Below are 19,861 nucleotides of genomic sequence, written 5' to 3'. Positions count from 1 at the left end.
TGAGGGTCCGTACGGATGCGACTATCATCGCGTATGTGTTTTATTGCCCGTTTTCGGGTCAAGTCTTGAAACCAAGACCTATCATGGATTTCGCGACCAAAAGGCTGATCCTCCACTCAACGCGGTTTTTTGCGAGGTCTTCCCATGAGTCGCAGTTGATATTAAACGTAACCATATCGCGCACCTTACGCAGACCTTCATTACCTTAGTCTATACCTAAAGAATTATATTAAAAGATCGAATTATTCCCAGGTCCTACAGCCACGGCACGTTGCGCTCGGCGGTGGGTCCGGGCGGTGGCGTGAGGCCGGTGGGTGACGGGCGCGAGGAGCGCAGTCGACTCCAACTAGGCGCTCTCTCGCCGGACTCAAACGCACTGGACTTGTACTACAACTCGCGACCGCCTTCTGATCATTCCACGTGGAGGTAAAATACAGCTAGTGCAAACCTCTATTCCTCAACCACGGTACGTCGAGCTTAGCGGAATTGTATAGTCGGTGGACTGACTGTTTGTAATTAGGTCCGCTTTCGCCGAACTCCAACGCGATGGACTTGTACTACATCTTACGACCACCTTCTGATAACTCCACGTGGAGATACAATACAGCCAGTTGTAAATCTTTATTCGTCAGCCACGGTGCATTGCGCTCTACGGTGCCGTATAGTCAGTGGGCCAACCAGCAATTGGGCCCGCTTTCTACTACAAATTCCACTTGAACTACAAATCACGATCGCATTCTGATCTGAAGTAGAGAAGTGTACGTTATGTCTAGCTAGTTGCTGACCTAGGTCATTCAGCCGTAGACTCCTCAAAGCAGTTAATTGACAATGGTAATTTAGCCGTAGATAAATATTGTTCTGGGTTAATGCATTATAATTAATGCATTGTAGAAATATAGGTAAAAATACCCTAACCAACGTTATGTTTTAAGGTTTGTCCAGAGTTTAGTAATTTTTTAAATAGTAATTACTTACTCTATTTTTCCCCCTTTTATATTTTTTCCGCAGCTATCGCCCGCCACCACCAGTAATCACGGAACAACCTAAGTCCGCTGCAACGCATTTCGTGCCGTACGAGCGGTCGTATCCAAATACCTTGGAAAGTCTCGCTGAGAAGGTGCATTCATACTATCCATCTGATAGTGGAAGGTAAAATTAATACAATTATTATCGCCTGACCTGCTCGTTATTACTTTAACTATGAGACTGACGTTTTGAATTGTTTCCAGCTCGCGTTTTAATCCACGAGTTCCAAGATCTGGTTCAGAACAACAGTTACCTAGAGCCGAAACTCACTCTGATTTTGGTCGGCATTCGTTGCTAAGGTCTAGTTTAAAGGCTTCTGCCGCTACTGGTGGTAAGTTTCTATTCGCTTTAAAGTTTTTCGGTTTTAAGTGTCATGGAGTTGCGGATTGTTACCAAACAATTGCATTCAATTATGAATATTGTTTCCAGCTTCAAGTTTATCAAGATATAATCAAAGATATGGAGTTGGAATGGGAGCGTCAGGTTTACCAGGCAGTGGCGTGACTGGCAGTGGTTTAACTAGTTCCGGTTATGGAGGCCCTGGGCTTCCCTCTGGTTTATCCACCACTGGCCTTAGTGGGTTAACCGGGTCAAGCCTAGTAGGATCTGGCCTAACGAGTTCCGGCCTTGGTGGAGGCTTGACGGGATCCGGTTTGGGCACTCTTGGAGGGACTTATGGGACGACTGGCTTAGGATTACCGTCGTATAGCACGAAGTTTGGAACGAGCAGAAGGAACAGAAGTTTGGATTATTCGTCGGACACAGAGGCGACCGCTCCCACTCGAACGCCATATTATTCTGGTCTGAGTGGATATCGAAGCAGCACGCTGGGAAGAGATATTAGTTCGAAGTTCAATTCATTACCAAGGGACGTCAGGAACACGGGTCAGAGGTAAGAACTTTTGATATGTCATCATTATTTATCAGTACTAAAGCCATAACACATTTTCTAAATGATTTATGCAAAACCATTTGGGTTTTGTAAAATAAATGTTGGGGCGTAACGTTTTAATATCTATTAAAACTGAATTTACAAATGAATTATTTTACTGTACTCTTAAGTAATTTAAAATTTGTTATAAGAATTATTTTAATACGTCAAGGTGCCTAATTTAAATCCTACTTATGTTTTTTGTACCAGGTTAGGGCTATCGAGGCGCGCAGGAAGCGTACTTCAAGATGAACCGGAACCATTGTCTTCACGTTTAGATCTACGTTCTTCCAGAGGTAATGTCAATACTATGGGAGTTATTTCATTTTTAATTGATCGAAACGGAATTATTAAGTTCTGAAGATTTCTCTATCTTGAAAAAAACATTAACATTAAATCCTGTTATCAGCCATCAAGGACAATGAATACCTGAGCTTCTTTCAAAAGTCCTAAAAATAAAATGTATAAGTATCTACTTACCTACAAGACAGATCTACCCTATAACTGAGTCGGTTGGTAAGCAGTTGTCATGGTTGAAGCCTTGGCCACACGAATCCTATTTGGTTTATAAATGTGAATTAAGTACCTTCTTCTAGAAACTCACAGCGCATTTTTTTTACCTATAGCCTGAGATAAATGGTATATATAAAGACCTAGTATGGTCTGGCTATCAACAGTTGATTTTAACAGATTCAACTTTCGATAGTCAGCCTAGCAGTAGCCTCAAGTACAGTATTGTACTGGAGCCTCACCACAGGTCGTTTAACATCTTCGCCGTCAGTGTTCACGTCGGACGAATACCGCGCGTGGCTGTCGCGCGCGCCCTCCACCAGCGCGCTCTACGAGACGCTGCGCCCGCGCCTGCCCACGCACTACTCCGCTGAGAACATACACGACGCGCTTAAAAATGTGAGTATTTAAGACATATTGTAAATATACTCGTATCATAGCTCGCAGAGGCGCTTTATCAACAAATACTCGTATTTGACAAAGTGCCTCTGCGAAAGCGAATTTGATTTTTCTTTTCTTCGTGAGTTGTACAAAAAGTGTCCAACTATCTGAAACATATAGCTTATAACTTAGATTAAAAAACCGAACAAGTGTGAGTCGGACTCGCCAACCGAGGGTTCCGTACTTTTTAGTATTTGTTGTTCGGCAACAGAAATACATCATCTGTGAAAATTTCAACTGTCTAGTTCTGTCACGGTTCATGAGATACAGCCCGGAGACAGACGGATATACAGACAGATGGACGGACAGCGGAGTCTTAGTCGTACCCTTTGGGTACAGAACTTTAAAACCAAGGTGAATGCTTAACTTGGACTACCGTGTTATGTGTGAAGCATATATGAAAACTCGCATTCATCTCACAGAGGCGCACTCAGCTAAATTGCTCAGGTGTATACCCATATTTACCCATTTCAATCATGATTTATAATAGTAAAGTTCCTTAATGTTGACTCAACTGAAATGAGATTTTGCGAGTAGCAATGTGTGGTGATCGCGAATCGTCTTACATGCTCCATCTAGTACATGAATGATCTTCTCAACTCAATAAACTGGATTACTCTCAGATGGAAAGCGGCAGTCGTTTCGGGTCTTCCCTTGGCTTGGCAAACCGGCGCGTAGAGCGGCCGCGGCACCTCCCCGCGCGCTCGCTCTCGTCCCAGCAGCTCGGCCCGACGGCCGGTGGCTCGCCGTCGGCGCGCCGCGTGCGGCAGCTGCTGGAGCTGGGCTCCAGGTTCAACTGCCCGAACCCCAGCCCCGTGCCGACGCCCGGCTCGAGACATCATCGCCATCTAGATATAAATCCCAATGGTTAATATTGCGTTCTTTAATGTTGGGGGTTTACGCAGTTGCAATAATACCGCCTTGTTAATTGTTAGTTAATTTGTGTAAGATAATAGTAATTTTTAATCCATTCTAAGTCAGTAGCGCTTATAGGTATTCCGTGGGTATGCACTTTTGCAGCTGTGTGTACATACCATGGCGACACCGACATCCACACCGACGATTTTTGTTAATAGCAGAAGCATGTAGCTGATGGGTGATAGCATAGCAGCATAACTTGGATACGAATTCGTCTTGAGAGAATCAAATGGTTCAACGTGGTATAAATTACTTAGATCACACCACGAACAATCAACGAACAGATCAACATTGAATATAGTGGCCGTCGTCATGTAGATTAATCTTAATAATAAACTTTGAGGAACTACGATAACGTTGACGAACGATTTGATGCAAATAAAGGGGTAGGTACCACTTTTAATCAATTAAAATACACTTAACAACTTCCTCCATTCCAGAGTTCCTAAAATACAAAGTGGAGAAGCCAGGCTCGGGCGGCCTGTCGGCCTCCATGACCGGTCTATCTCGCTTATCGGGCGGTGTGTCGGGCATGCTGTGGGTGCACCTGCTGGCTGGCCGGAACCTGCGGCCGGCGCCCACGGGCTCTTCGCCCGGCTCGCCGCCGTCGGGGCCGCTAGCGCCCGCTCAGCCTCCCGTGGCGCCCAGGGACCTGTATTGCGTGCTTGAGTGTGATCGAGTGCATAAAGCGAGGACAGTGGTGAGTTTCCATTTGAGTCTTTCGATCGTTGCGCTATTTCATTACAGTAGCGCGTTTAAAATTTGCCGTTACAAGTTCACTAGAATCTGCAAACATCGTTTCTCTCTGATTATTATTATTATTTGGAGCCTGTCGTGTCCCACTGCTGGGCAATGGCCTCCCCCCAATCTTTCCACTGATCTCTGTCCAATGCTGTGTCTGGCCATTTCTTCAAGAAGGAGTCCAGTTCATCCCGCTATCGCTCGATGAGGTCTGCCAGATCCCCGATTCGAATTTTCAGGCTCCGACTCTGTAGTGACTTTGCCCCACAACTCATTCGGCATTCGGCAGACGTGACCAGCCCAATCCCATTTTAGCTTGGCCGCTTTCCGAGCTACATCGACGCAGCGTGGTGTTCCGGACTCGATCCACTAATTTGACTCCTAATATGCTCTCCATGGCTCGTTGGCAAATCTTTCTCTCTGATAAATGCAAAAAAAAAATTCTTATGCATTCCTGCTTCTGACCACTTTCTGAAGTTATAACTTTCTGGTGTTTTCTGATTTTAATAATAGGTTAAGAATTGTATCTGTATTAAACATATGTGGACTGCGGCTGTATTAGAACGGTCCATTTTTATCACTTGTGGCCTCACTATGTCGCTCGTTGTTTAGTTTAATATTTCTACTACTTTTGCCATAATAAATAATTACCTGCAAAAAAAATAAAGCCGAAAATGCGAAATATTTTTTCAAAATGCTCTTTGATATATACTCTCCTTTTAAGGTTCCGTAGTCAACTCAAAACTCTTATAGTTTCGCCATATCGATCACGTTTTGGTTGGCTTGGCGGTTTTATGTTTGTAGGCGCTTTTCGCTACAAAGCGGATAAACCACGTAATCGGCTCGGAGTGAAGCGTGTAGATCGCGCTGACAGTGAATGCGTTAATTAAATTATTTGGAACCGGATTTCTTATAAAAGTGTTTCTGGATAACAACTAAATATTTGGTAAATAGGGAATTGTAAAATAGAAATACAGAATATGTTAACAGTTCGACAAAATCATCCTTAGGTTAACTTTATAGTATTTTATGCAACAGTTGTATAAGAAGGGTCAAAAAAGGCGAGTGGCGTGAGTTACAATGTGAGCCGGAGCCGAAGGCGTAGGCGAACATTGTAAAGGAATACGCCACGAGAATTTTTTGACCTACTTATACAACGTTGCATACAATATTTTTCCTACGAGTCAACAAAAATAAATCTTAATTTAGGTAAACAAATTACAGCAAAAGTATATAGCCCAGACGCGCGAGCATACCTTGTTACGCGCCCGGCCCGCCCCGGGCCGCGGCCGGCCGGTCAGCGACACCTCGTAACTCATGAGGCCCTGGTACTTGCTACTTGCTAAATTAATATTTTGGACAGTTTTTTCTCAATTTTGGCCACCGTAGGCTACGGAGACTAACAAGCAACGCTAAGTGGTCTTCGTAGTCTATGGGTGTTGCTATATTCCGGGTGTCACATGCGTGTTTCTGACTTATGAAGTAATTATTTTTACTATGCAACCAAATGAATATTTTGTAAGTTGGCAGCAATGCACTTAGTTTAAAACTGTATTCGTTTTGGTTTTGTTAGGTTGGTAGCCATTAATCGCAGTAACGTTATAGGCTTATAAAAGCACAAGAGCTTTTATGAGGAATAGACAATACAGACTTTTCTTGAAATCTTTTATGTATGTTCTTATATTCGTGTTAATGAATGCATAAATGACAGATAACAGTAGAGGAGTAGGAAAAGTGACTAATATGGTTTTCGATTACCACGATAGTTACTCATGAAATTGCTAATTATTTGTCATTAGGTCCGTACAGGGGAGCTTCAGTTTGACTGGGACGAGTCCTTCGAGTTAGAGCTAGTGGACAACCGGCAGTTGGACGTGCTGGTGTACTCGTGGGATCCGCAGCATCGGCACAAGCTTTGCTACCGCGGTGCCGTGACGCTGCCCGATCTATTGGCTAGGTCACCTAATCATCAGTTGGCCATTAAGGTAGGAATATCCTATGCCTAGTGTAAGAAAATAATAATTTAGAAAAGTACTAATGGTATTCGAAGTAGCTCTAGCATGGTCTTCAAGAAATGATAGTCACGCCAATCCCTGGCCCATAGTGACAAATGTCAACGCTATGTCTCTTATACCTGCTAATGGACTACAGCGTAGTGTTGGGCGTAGAATATGTAGTGTCCCTTAGCCTTGTGTTATCAATTTTGGATTTTGGCCTTGCAAGCAGAGTTGGAGGTAGTTAAACATTTTAATGTTTTTTTTTTTTGCTGAGAGCTTTTTTCTATTACAGATGGAGCCCCGCGGCACGCTATACGTGCGCGTCCGTCACACGGAACCTCACGAGCTGTTCCGACGACGGCCGGCTGCCCCACGCCTCTCTCCTCCGCCACTGTTTGGAGCTGAGCTCGACGCAGTGGTGGCGCGGGAGGTGCGGCCAGCACACGCGCCGCCAGTGCCGCTCATCGTACGACGTTGCGTTGAGGAGATTGAGCGGAGAGGGTTGGATATCATAGGTGAGTTTTTTATTTTGTCTTTTCTTCTAATGCCATAGCCGATGCATAGGGCACTTAAATTTTTACTTTATTAGTTCATCAGTTTTTACTGGTTCCCTTAAGTTGTGAAGTTGTGTGTCAACGAAAAAATAGTTAGCTTTAAAGTTCTGAAAATATTAACTTAAGTCATAGCATCTTTTATTTGTCTGTTTGAATATCGTATGCCATAACCATTTAAACTACCTTGCTATGAAATCAGTGCCTTAAGCAAGCATATATATATTTTTCGTAACGTATAATGGGATTCTATTTATTTTAGCTTAGCGGGTTACAATGAATCGACTATGTTGTATAGAAATACTTTTTAAGATAAATATTCTTTCAGGCCTTTATCGATTATGTGGGTCAGCCAACAAGAAGCGCATTCTACGTGAGTCGTTTGAGAGGAACGCGCGCGGAGTAGAGTTGGCACCAGACTCGGTACCCGACATCAACGTCATCACAGGCCTGCTCAAGGATTACCTGCGGGAGCTGCCGCAGCCGCTGTTTAGCCGGTGTTTGTACCAGATGACACTGGATGCGCTAGGTTAGTACTCTGTTTTAATAAATAAATAAATAATACGTAAATTGTAAATTATGTAAATTGTACGTCTGTAAAAACATCTGACCGCTCTCCTGCAGAACGGATGCGCCTCTTCTAACGCAGTTACTATGCAGAGAGGGTCAGGTGTAATTGCACCATTTTGTGAAACTTTTCTTGATAATAACATTTAATCAGAAAATGTTGTCTTATCAGGGGCTAATTCTAAAACTTAGGTTTGCTACGGTATGCTTTGCAGGTCGTTAAATGATACTTTAATCGAAATTAATTTGTGCATATGTTTTTAGCCATTGCAGAGTTTAAGAAAATATTTGGTATTCGGTTTTTGATAAGGATCTGTGATTTTTTCATTGTTTAACGTATTCGTTATATATAGGAGTATGTCTTCCGGACGACCGTGAAGGCAACGCTCGTCTGATGGCCTCGATAGTAGAATGCCTGCCCCGCGCCGCGCGCGCCACCTTGGTCTTCCTACTCGACCACTTGGCGTTAGTCGTGGCAGCTCAGGACCGAAACAAAATGTCGCCCCAGCATTTAGCGGTGGCCTTGGCACCCCCATTAATGCTGCACTCTCAACCACCTACGGACCTGGACTACCAGAGACCGATTCATGTCCTTCAATGTCTCCTTCAAATATGGCCTGCGCCTAAACGTTCAGGTAATGTCATTTCGCATATTATTTGTTTAGTTTCTACACTGAAGAATTAGATTTGACCGCACTGTAGCCAAATCACAAACACTACTTACAAATACTTAGCAAAAGCATTTTAGTGAACATGATACATATCATTTTATTAAGTACTAAATTGTACATTTACAGTTACAAACAACGTGCATGCACAAATAATTACTAAAAATCAAATCCCAGAAGAAAATCTGGCGCTACTTTCAATAATTACTTTCGCTTTACTCATATTCCGTTCAGAAATCGAAGAAAACCAAGTAATTTGGAAAATGTAGGACTTAGGACCCTATTTATAAGTAGATTATTACACATTTAAGTCAAGTTCATTGGTTGTCCACAGTTTCGTTCCGATATCATGCGGGCATGATCATTACCATTTTATCAATTTTTTAACATTTCTGTCATTCCTTTTCGACCTCATTCTCCTCTCCTCAATTTCTGAACTGATACGTAGCTTACACTTAAAATAACACAATCAAGTGAACACATTGTGTGCCGGGCTAAGCGGTACCTTAACGCATGTATGTTTGTAGACAGTTCGGCGCGGCGAGCCAGCAACCGGGCTGCGTGGAAACAGAGTCAGTGCGTCGCAAGCGGCCTCACTCATCCTCCCCCAAGGTAACTCACGATAAAGACAAATAATAGTACATTACGATACAAGTGCGAAAAATAGGAAATTCGAAACGAGTGGCGATAAATTAAAACACGACCGAAGGGAGTGTTTTAAATCGACACGAGTTGCGAATTACCTATTCGCACATGTATCGTACAACGTTTTACAGTACATATGGCCCTTTAAATGTTCGACACAGTAACATAATATGCTACTTCTCGCACTAGTGCTATAAAGTAGCCCCATATGTACTGTAAAGTAGCTTTTGAAAATACCAATAACGAAACTTTGAATTCCGATGTTTAATTGTCGTGATTGGCGACAGTTGACTTGAAGTTGAGAGTTTCTTGGCAAAATTTCAACTGTTGTGATTCAGTTGTCCACTATAAAACAACTCTTAATAGTCTGAGGGATCCATTGGGTAGCAATTGATATACTATGAAATTTACAAGGCAGCTGTAATATATACGTAAGTTCATGTACAAGAAATCTACAATATTTTAAGTATTACTTATTTACTGCACTGTCATAAAGTAGAGCACGTAGCTATTAATTCGTAAGTTCATAACTAATATGGTACGCTCATTATCAATACAATTCATAAAAAACTCCTATTTTTTTATTGGAAACTTACAATTATACCTACAATTAAATTGTAAGGTACGTGGGTAGCCTTTTAAGTTGTGTCGTTAGAAATAACTATAGACAATTTGGTAGTGAATTATCATTTATTGTTTTTCGAAGAATTCACCACGATATTTCATACACTTCACCATTATCTCGAACCAGTTTTAGAAACACTTATTTGTATGCATCCACCGCTTCTTCGGGTGTGCGGAAACGTTGATCACGAAGACTTTGTTTGATTTTTGGGAACGTGGAAAAATCGTTAGGGCTTAAGTCAGGGCTATACGGTGGGTGGTACAGAATTTTTACGTTTTTCTTGTGTAAAAATGCTTTTGTCACTCGAGAAATGTGAGAGCTTGCATTGTCGTAGTCAGCGATTGATAATAAACATAGATGACGAACTAGCTCTGCAAAATGACCCCACACACATTGTGCCGAAGCGGGCGGGGCGTCAACTTTGTGCCGCTGAGCTATTTAGTTCGCAAATGGCGGCCTGTTGTGACAGTCGTAGTAAGAAGTATTAAAATTATATCTTTAATAAAAGATATATGCCTTATTATGCAGATAAATTATGTGCTAATCGTTCCAACAAACACTGGAAAAAATATGGGATTACCTTTCACGTATAGTTTATCTAGGATCATATTATTTTCATTTCTCTTGATCAAAACAGATTTTCTATGGGGATGATGTTATGCATTTTAAACAATTGTTGATATTAAGAAACTTTCATTTTAAATTTGTGCAGGTTGTGGTTTTGATAATTTAAATTCGTGATAGTAAATACAAATCGTCGTTGTAGATGGCGCTTTTTACGTGTTTATTTTTACTAAGGCCTGGTATCTCGCTGCTATTTATAACTTTTCGATAAATTGGCGGACGGCTGGACCGATTTGGCTAATTTTGATATTGGAATATTTTTAGGTCCAGGGACGGTTTGAACGGTGAAAAAATATGGAAAGAATGCGAGGAAAATAGTAAAAACAATAATGATATTTTCCCATACAAAATATTCCTACGACGTTTTCAATACGATTTCTACATGTTTGCTCTGATCAAGATGAAAATTGAAATCCAAGATGGCGGGCGTTTTTTTTATTATCCAAATTTGATGTTTGATCTAAAATTCGTTATAAAGGTCCTCTCGGATCCTCAGATATCGGTTTTCATCTTAAGCGGATGAAAAATTCTGAAATTCTAACCTGTGGTTTTATAAAAATATTTTGATTTCATATTCATAATAAAAGGCCTCTCAGATCCTTAGATATCGGTTTTCATCTTGATCAGAGCAAAATTTAAAAATCCCAAATGCCAGCTGTTTTTTTCCGATATTGACCTATCAAATTTACATTAATTTCTATCAGACATATTTCTGTGCCACTTAACTAAATATCACAGGTGCCCGATATAAGATGAACGATACAATGTATTAATTGGTTCGGAGGCCCAATTGCATTTAAACACGTGCGACAAACGAACAAATAACAAGCCTGTATATTAATACACTTTAAAATAAAATAATAAATTATCATACAAAAATATTGCATTTAAAACGTTATATATCGCATGAAACCGTCTACTTCGAGTCGGTTTCCATTGTCATATATTTGTAAGTGTCAACGCTACAGCCAATCACAGCGCCTTATTTTATAATGCACCAATCGTAGTTTAGGTGGTTTAAATTGGCTAATCATGGTCAAACGAAGTTACGTCGAAGAAAACAAGACCCGAGTTGCAATTGGTCCGTTATGAGTACTGCGTGTTTTAATAGTGGGGCCACTTTTACGCTGATATTTTGTTTGACGTTAGTCTTCCATGTTTTTTCGTTCGCTGGTCGTAGTGCATTCGGCATTTCGGGTTATTTTTCGGAACTTTGCGATAACTTGTGGCAAGCAAACTGTCGTATGCCAGTCAGCATTAACCGTTTTACGATCTTGTAGCCAACGTGTACAACTTGACCAGCCTTTGCCACGAACAACGCGACCATTTTCTTTGAAGTGCTTCTAGAGCGTATTGTCGGTTTTGGCTCATCTTGGAAGATCGAAACAGTTGACTGCTACTTGGAATCTGGATCATAGACATAAATCCAAGATTCATCATTACTAATCATATCGTAGACGTGTATGGACTCTCTGCGGCCAAAACGTAGTAGTTTTATAACACCATCTAACACGAGCCGTGTTTTGCTCATTGCTAAGCAAATATGGTATCCATTGTAAGATTTACTTCCTTACACCGAGCTCTTCATTCAAGATTTTTTGAATTGTTGTCCCTGAAATACCTACAAGTGCCTCTATTCCACGGTATGTCACGTGACTATCTTCGACTATCAGTTGTCTCACAGTGTCGATGTTCTCTTGGGTCACGGCGGATTTCGGACAACCTTCACGTTGTTTGTCACTGAGATTGCAGTGTCCATGTTGAAATTCCAAATACCAGCGCTCTGCAGCCCTAAGGCAAGGTGCTTTGGTACTGAATACAGAAGTCAGCTCCTTAAAGAACTGAATTCGCGTTAACCCCCTTCGAAAGTTATAGAAAATTATAGCACGCAAATTTTCCTTTGTGATTTCCATTTTCACAACAAACAGTCAAAAATCATTCTTTTGTTTCGAACGTCTAAATTCGAGAAGTTTAAAACACTATACTTTTTTAATAACTGCGGGAGACTTAAAAAGCAGTCCTCGTATGTATAGTTATCAGTCATTAAGTCAATTATTGAAAATGGATATAAGCGAAAAAGCAGTATGGAAAAAAGAATACCGTAATAATAGTATTTAATTTTAGAGCTATTAAGCGAATATATTATTTTTTGTACCTACACAGATATTACTTCATTTGTAATATAAATATTCAATATATTTTTTACCAACAAGTAATGTCAGGAAGTAAGTTGGTATTGTATTATTACTTCATTCTATACTTGTCAAAATAGAATTTGGCCCTTCAGGTCCATCTATCCTTGAGTCTTTACTGTGAGAATAGTTAGTAGAACGACGAGAACGCCTGAATTTTTTTTAAGGTACCGCAGGTAGGTAACGCGCATGTAACTCCTCTGGAGTTGCAGGTGTACATAGGCTACGGAGACTGCTTAACATCAGGCAGGCCGTATGCTTGTTTGCCACCGACGTAGTAAAAAAATAATCTCAGTAGATTTTTCAAAAACACATCATCGGTTGACAACCAAAACCCTTAAATTACAAATAAATAAGCTACTGCATAATGTTAAAGCTCGTATCTTATCACCTATTCGCTGTACGTTAAAAGCTATAGTAAAATGTACCAAAATCGTGAACTTTTATATAATGTCCAAGTGAAAGACGCCCGATTTACACCAGTTCTTTTGTGAGATACGAGGTTATAAGTATTGGTTGTGGACTGAGAAATCATGCTTGTTCGGCAGGCCGAGTTCCGCCCTCAGTCAGTCCATATCGGCCTCAAGCGGCAGCATCAGCAGCATCTCCGCCGCCAGCTCTCTCGGCTCGGCCCGCGCCCGACCGCTCGCCGCCCGCACATGTTTGTATTTACTAACTACTGCTACACTGATTTTATTCCTGAATATTATAACATTTCAAGTTACATAGTAGGTGACACTACCAATATTCAAAAACCAGCAATGATATGCGATACAATGAAGTTTATTTTTAGTAAAGGTGCAAACTCATATTTCAATGCTTCTGCTTTATGCTTCTTGCAAAGCACTCATTTAGGTAACCCATCCAAATTTTATGAGCACGGATCAAATCTAGTTTTATTTATTTTTATTTAATCTTTATTGCACAAAAGAAAATACGAGTACAGCCGTACAAAGGGCGAACTTAATGCATTCTCGACCAGTCAACCTTATTATCTTTGTTTTCTAAAGCGTTAGGACCTTGTAAATTGATACCTACTAATGTAATTATTTAATGTAATGTGTTTCGGTATAGGTTCTCTCATCAGTCAGGGCCGGCCAATATCGTCCGCAGTCGCCTCTCCGCGGGCCTCTGCCCGCTCCGCCTCGCTCCCGTCAGGTGACGGTCTCCTCTCCCGGTTCGCCCAGCAGTAGCTCCGGCAGCCACAGCCCGGCGGATACAATTAAACACGGTGGCTCCGTGTCCTCAATCTTACGGCAGCCTGACCGAGCCTCCTCTCCGAGAGCCTCCCCGAGGAACTCGCCCCGGGCCTCTCCTCGGGATTCACCTCGGACGAGTACGCCCAGGGATGGCACGCCTAGAGAAAGTACTCCCCGGGACTTGACCCCGCGAGATCTGACGCCAGGTCGCGAGTCAGGCTCCCGGGATTCGCCGCGGTTCGCCATCCCGGGCACGTCGGCGGGGCTAGCTGTGACCCTGAACTCAGGTGGTGGCGGCGGCGGCGCGCTGAGCCCGCGTTACTGCAGCGCCACCAACCCGTTCCTGCAGCAGTACGACGCGGAGGAGGAGGCGGAGGCATGGCGCGCCACTGACATCTTCTCCCCTCCCTCATCCACGCACACATAGTGCTCATAGCGAATTGAGATTTTCTAGTCAATTTTTTTATCGAATCGAAAGAGTGCTACGATTCTGCTGTATATTATGTTATTTGACGAGCGTGGTGCGCGTTCGTAATGTTTGTTATATATAGAGCGAGTTACGATGTATATTATTGTGAGAATGTACACTGACGCGCGAGGCACCCGCCTCGCCGGCCGCCGACGCTCCGCCCCGTAGCCTCTATAGTGTTTATCGTATTGTAATGTACATTGTATATAATTATATACGTATATGTAGGTACGCTCCAGTTTTGTACCCTTCGGTCGGATCTGCGGCGGGCGGCCCGAGGCGCTACACACATCATCCCACATATCAGGCGCTTGTGCGCGCTTTCGGCGCGAGCTTTACGAACATTCCTAACGAACTCATTTAAACGTCATTAATAAGAAGTGACTGTCTCACGGCGTCGAAAGAACGCACAAGCCAGTAGCTCGAGTAGGGAGAGAGTATCATAGAGATCAGACGTACGGACTGTCTTGAGACTGAGACCATATCAGAGTAGTTAGGGGCTGCGAGCCACAGGTGGGGACCCCTCGGAGAATGAGCGATCGACTTATAGAATAAAGTTTGAATTTTTGCTATATTCAGTTACCCGATGCAGAGTTTAATCATAAAGCCAAACATTAAAATTAATAATTATCTACTCAAATATTGACAAGTAACAATAAAGTTTTAATATAATAGTGTTAAGAAAACATTTACACAAATCGCTATTTCTGCGAGGGAATGGGTATAAATTAGGTTGAGTTCGGTCGCAATCTCAAGATCAGAGGAGCTATGTTTAAATTCCGAAGTCACGACCACGATCCATGACCTTGAGAGGTTTTCGTCCAATCTAGAACAATCTAGAATCTAATGGCCACTGCCAGTTTTACAAGCTGGGTATGGATATCGATGTTTCGGTATTTAAAAATAGAATCTCAGTTCAATTATATTACAGGAGCGTCTGCTAGACATATAAGAGTGGGAGAAATCGACCAATGACTGCACTGATTCAGTAATCATCACTGCCATGATTGGTCCATTTTTGATAGAAATCATAATATTGTATACACTTGTTTATATGTCTGTCGGAAGCTACATGGTTACCAGACACTTTTGAGCAACACTTCAAGACAAAATTTTGTTGTTGATAACTGTTTTATAAACCATTTGCACAAATAACACGACTGATATGGGACACAAAAACGTTTTGATACTTGTTTTTTTACCTGCCCCTCGTTTATAATGATACGTTACTTTGGAACCTCGCTTATAATAATAATGATAATGTAGCTCTTACATATTCGTCCACGAATTTCAATCGGTAAGGATGGGGTTACATGATTTAATAGGTACACTAAAACACGGTGGGAACCTAGTTTTGTTTAAAGCGAATATGTACCTATCTGATGTAAGTAGGATCAGTATTCTCATGGCCTTATTATCAGGTCAATCAGTATCACTTGTTGCAATGATGTGCAAAACAGCAGTTTAGAAAAACATAAAAAAATAATTCTAATATTGTCAATTGATTGATGTTATAGTGAAATATATTTAAGTAGATCATATTTTTACCTCATCGTATTACAACTTCTTTGTAATTCTGGCCTCATCCTTAATATTCTGACGTGAACTATCAGGGTTTCTTGGTGATAGAGTATTCAAGGAAGATTGTAGTACTAGCATCCAATGCTTAAGGGAACCGATTCAATTGATTTGCATATTAAGTACTGCCTACCTACTAGCAGTGCCTAGTCGCTTAATGACAGACTATATAATCGGTAAATAGTATTTATAAGGGGAAGTCTGAGGTTATGTGTATAGGGGTGCTCGTTTGTAGATGATGGCTTTATACTTTTGACTGAAAAAAATGTCAAACTGTCTGTCATTGTCCTGCCATAGCCTTCACCTCTGTGTATGTATCCTCAAATAAATGACATAATGAAGTCAATCAGCAACGTTTAAAAATTCCTGGGGCTTTTTTATGCAACAACGTTAATATGAGATTCGTGCACGGAATAAACTACTACAATAATATTAAATATGGTACGAGTAATATTACCAATGTTTATCTATCTCTGTATACTGTAGACATGATTGTAAATAACTTTAAAGCAGTCATATTTAATCTTTGTACGTCGGTATATTTTGTTGGATATTGGACGTGGTATTGCAATTTATATTAGACTTGTTGAATATGCAAATGACTCAAGTCAGGTATTTCATTACGTACTTAAACTGTAACAATGATCATGTTTAACAGTTAAAAGTTTATAATTGATATTTTTCTGATACCTAATTAGTCGGTAGCGCTTTTTTCGATCAATTGTTTTATTAAAGAATAACCTTTTTCTGCTAAAAATACAATAGCCTATTTTACATATAGAATTCATGATAAAGTGGGCTTATGAAATAAATAATAGATAATAACCAATGCTCGTGCAAACATGTGTCCAACGTCCACCAACACGCACTGATGAATAACTATACGATAAACGTAGCTTTAACATTTGTGATTGGCTTGAAGTGTCGCTCGACAGACCGTAGCCGGCCGTTGCGGCGGCAGTAGTGTGTAGTGACTACGGCGCACAGCTTCAGTTGGCTTCAGAGCGGCGGTCGCTTTGAGAGCAACTACCAGATAACTTTATGACACTAGTTGTAGTTCAAAAGGTTAGCTTATATTACAATTCTAGCGCTATAGTTTACGTTCCGCTTGTAAAATCGTTTCTGCGCAGCATTGTAGCAACGGGAAACAGGCGATTTTACTGTCAAATTCCTTGATAAGTTGTGCTGCAGTCGTTGCGGCATTACTGTTGAGATTGAAACCTTAAACTGCTAACTCATTTTAAAACAGATAGACAGGTGATATGGCCAGGTTATTGTTGTTGTAAAGCTGCGCAGCAAGGCTTTCACATCCGGAATACTGGGTGTGGCCAGTAACATGAGAAAAAAATTGAACCGTAGGCTGTACACCTCAAACTGACCAACGTTTGTTCAGTGACTTTTAAAAATAACTTCTATTTGTTTAATAGCATACTTTAAAGTTTATTCTAAGACGCAATGTATAGCAAATTTTGTTAAGTTTAAAGCGTGACAAGTGACGTCAATTACGCAGATGACAGTGTACATTAAAGATAATATTTAATTTGTATGAAAAATAGTAAGTCTAAAATCTTCATAATTTTTGAACGTCGTTGAATAAATGTTGGTCAGTTAGAGAAGTACAATCTACAGTTTAATTTTTTGCTCATGTAACAGGCCACACCCGGTATAACTTTAAAGCAGGACAATTTGTAAGGGACTCGCGAATACACCTTTTTTTTAATAAATCATAGCATCTGTCTTTATGGTCGCTGTCATCGTCGCATATCTAATCATTAGGGTATAGCGGGTGGAGGTAAGCAGAACAATCTCATATGGGAGAACTATTGCAAAAGTGTCCAGCTGGCAGCTGTAAATAAAAGTTTAAAATCTCTCCGGTGGCGCTAGGGCAGCACAACGAGATGACATGAACTTAGACATTATTGACGGATTGAAGTGCGCTGTCAGTGATTCGAAATGTTTTATCAAATTCAAAAACTTGGTCATGATGTATTGTGACGCCACCTATTTAAAGTTTTTTTATGGACACTTTGTACACATAGATTGTTCTCTTTACCTCTACCCTCCATACGTTAGGGGCGTCGTAATGTTAGGGGAGCGCAAGAGGGGATTTTTGTAGTTACTTGAGATATCTTGCTACCATTGGCAAATTAAAAGGCTTTTATGAATGAATGTAAGTGACAAAAAATAAATTTAACATAGGCTCTGTTATTATATTTCATGCGTACCTATACTAAAATGATAGTTGGATTTAAAAAAAATTGTTAATTATTTAACAGGTTTTGTAGCAAAATGACAGTTTGGTTGGAAACATTTATTAACCGTACTGTCATTTTAGTATTTAGGATAAAAAAACAGAGTTTAGTTATTACAAAATATTTGGCCATAACTGGTGTAAATATAAATATTGGTTATTTATCATAGGCGTTCTACGGAATTAACCTTTTGAACTATTATTACGTGTTTAACTATATATTAGAATAATTCTTAAAGTGACATTCTTATGCTATTATACTTTATCACCTGAAAGTAAAGGAGTTGAAGTCAATTTGTATAGGGTTGGTAAAGCAATATTTTTAAATGAACTACATATTCAAACAGCCTAGCTCGACGTTTTTTTTTTAATTATTTGGATAAAAAATAAATTATGGAACAAATTTCTACATAACAGTGCCACAAAGCCTTAAACACTGATTTAAATAAATGATTTTACTTGTATAGTTCAAACAATATAAATAGTAGTAGGTATAATATGATTTGGGACCGTTGTAAAAATAACGAGTGTAATAAGAAATGTAACTATATTCTGTTCACTGTAATCTTGATAATATTTTATAAAATCAATCGGAAAACTAAAAAATGTGAAAGGTATAGTTTTTAGCCAAAACCACTTTGTTGGTTGCCAATTGGCGGTAATTGAAAATTGCTTCTTAATATGAACTACTAACTAACGAAGTGGTTTCACCGCCAAGCAATAACTGACAACGTGCTCACAAATATCTAAACAAGACTCAATAGTAAATCTATTAAGTAGAGTTCTGATATTTTTCGACATATATGTTCTATAGCGGCTGTAGTATATACTAGAAGAGACCATAAATAATCATGTTACCTACTTTGAACGGACTATAGGTGTTGCATTAAGAATGGGTGATGAAAGTAAACGTTAACTCATTAAATCTTTCAATAATATTTATAGAAAGAATTATTAAGTCGTTTTTAAATAGTGAAATTTTATTTGTAATATAATAAAATATTTATATCAAATGCATTGTAGATAATCAGTGATTATAAAATGTCTCTCTTAGCGACGACCGCTGTACGTTTGTGTTGCGGGGCCCGCCCCGATAATATCAGTATTTCGACATTGGTAAAGTAGCGTTACTACGTGTACTTAAGGTAACGAAACGCCGCTCGTATCTGTACCGGGCGGCTGGAACACAGACGAAATAAATAATACGACGTTAAATGGCTTTCATTTCCCCTATTTAAGACACGGCATATATACCTACAGCGCACATTTTAAATATCAAAAATACATAATAGATTGAAAATTGCTCAAGTTTGACGGTCGAACTAAGTACAAATGATGAATGACTGAAACTACACACTATTAGTAATTGAAAATACACTAAAATAAATGTCTTATATAATAATTTAGCCAATATACGTCCCACTGCTGGGCACAGGCCTCCTCTCATGTGCGAGAGGGCTCGGGCTATAGTCCCCACGCTAGCCCAATGCGGATTGGGGACTTCACATACACCTTTGAATTTCTTCGCAAATGTATGCAGGTTTCCTCACGATGTTTTCCTTCACCGAAAAGCTAGTGGTAAATATCAAATGATATTTCGTACATAAGTTCCGATAAACTCATTGATACGACCCAGGATTTGAACCCGCGACCTCCGGATTGAAATTCGGACGGCATATACACCGTGTATTATAATAACAAATTTGGTTTTATCTACATCTATATCAAAACCTCTCTATATTTAATTCAGAAACGACAAACTAGCGGCCTATATTAACAACGGGCTGAATCTGTAGGCGCATCGTGATTGTAACCATACTTTATCGATAACAGATATTATAATTTACATTCAAATTTAGAACATCTTTGAGAAAAAAAAATGGATTTGGCCTCTATTCTAATATCAGTTGAGATGACGTTTTTAACAT

The 19,861-nt window shown here is 40.2% G+C and overlaps 1 protein-coding gene across 7 annotated transcripts in view; it reads left to right on the top strand.

The window, feature by feature from the left end:
* The window catches only part of LOC133519877 (rho GTPase-activating protein 100F), a 61,186-nt gene extending 42,038 nt beyond the window's left edge, over positions 1 to 19,148 (top strand). For 2 of the 7 annotated variants that reach the window (XM_061854047.1, XM_061854051.1), the window contains exons 7-21: positions 253 to 426; positions 1,009 to 1,149; positions 1,230 to 1,357; positions 1,456 to 1,918; positions 2,168 to 2,253; positions 2,715 to 2,866; positions 3,532 to 3,775; positions 4,267 to 4,526; positions 6,367 to 6,552; positions 6,857 to 7,079; positions 7,444 to 7,644; positions 8,036 to 8,317; positions 8,882 to 8,962; positions 12,985 to 13,097; positions 13,511 to 19,148. In XM_061854047.1, coding sequence (XP_061710031.1) covers positions 253 to 426; positions 1,009 to 1,149; positions 1,230 to 1,357; positions 1,456 to 1,918; positions 2,168 to 2,253; positions 2,715 to 2,866; positions 3,532 to 3,775; positions 4,267 to 4,526; positions 6,367 to 6,552; positions 6,857 to 7,079; positions 7,444 to 7,644; positions 8,036 to 8,317; positions 8,882 to 8,962; positions 12,985 to 13,097; positions 13,511 to 14,062 — 3,286 coding nt within the window. In that variant the 3' untranslated portion in view covers positions 14,063 to 19,148. Of the gene's footprint in view, positions 1 to 252; positions 427 to 1,008; positions 1,150 to 1,229; positions 1,358 to 1,455; positions 1,919 to 2,167; positions 2,254 to 2,714; positions 2,867 to 3,531; positions 3,776 to 4,266; positions 4,527 to 6,366; positions 6,553 to 6,856; positions 7,080 to 7,443; positions 7,645 to 8,035; positions 8,318 to 8,877; positions 8,963 to 12,984; positions 13,098 to 13,510 lie in introns of all 7 variants that reach the window. The other 5 variants (XM_061854048.1, XM_061854050.1, XM_061854052.1 and 2 more) reach the window with 5 other exon arrangements.
* The last annotated feature ends 713 nt before the right edge of the window (positions 19,149 to 19,861 follow it).

The sequence above is a fragment of the Cydia pomonella genome, chromosome 7 (assembly GCF_033807575.1).
Source record: "Cydia pomonella isolate Wapato2018A chromosome 7, ilCydPomo1, whole genome shotgun sequence".
Lineage (NCBI taxonomy): Eukaryota > Metazoa > Arthropoda > Insecta > Lepidoptera > Tortricidae > Cydia > Cydia pomonella.
Note: the sequence above shows the minus strand (reverse complement) of the source record. Positions and strands in the feature narration are given on the sequence as shown.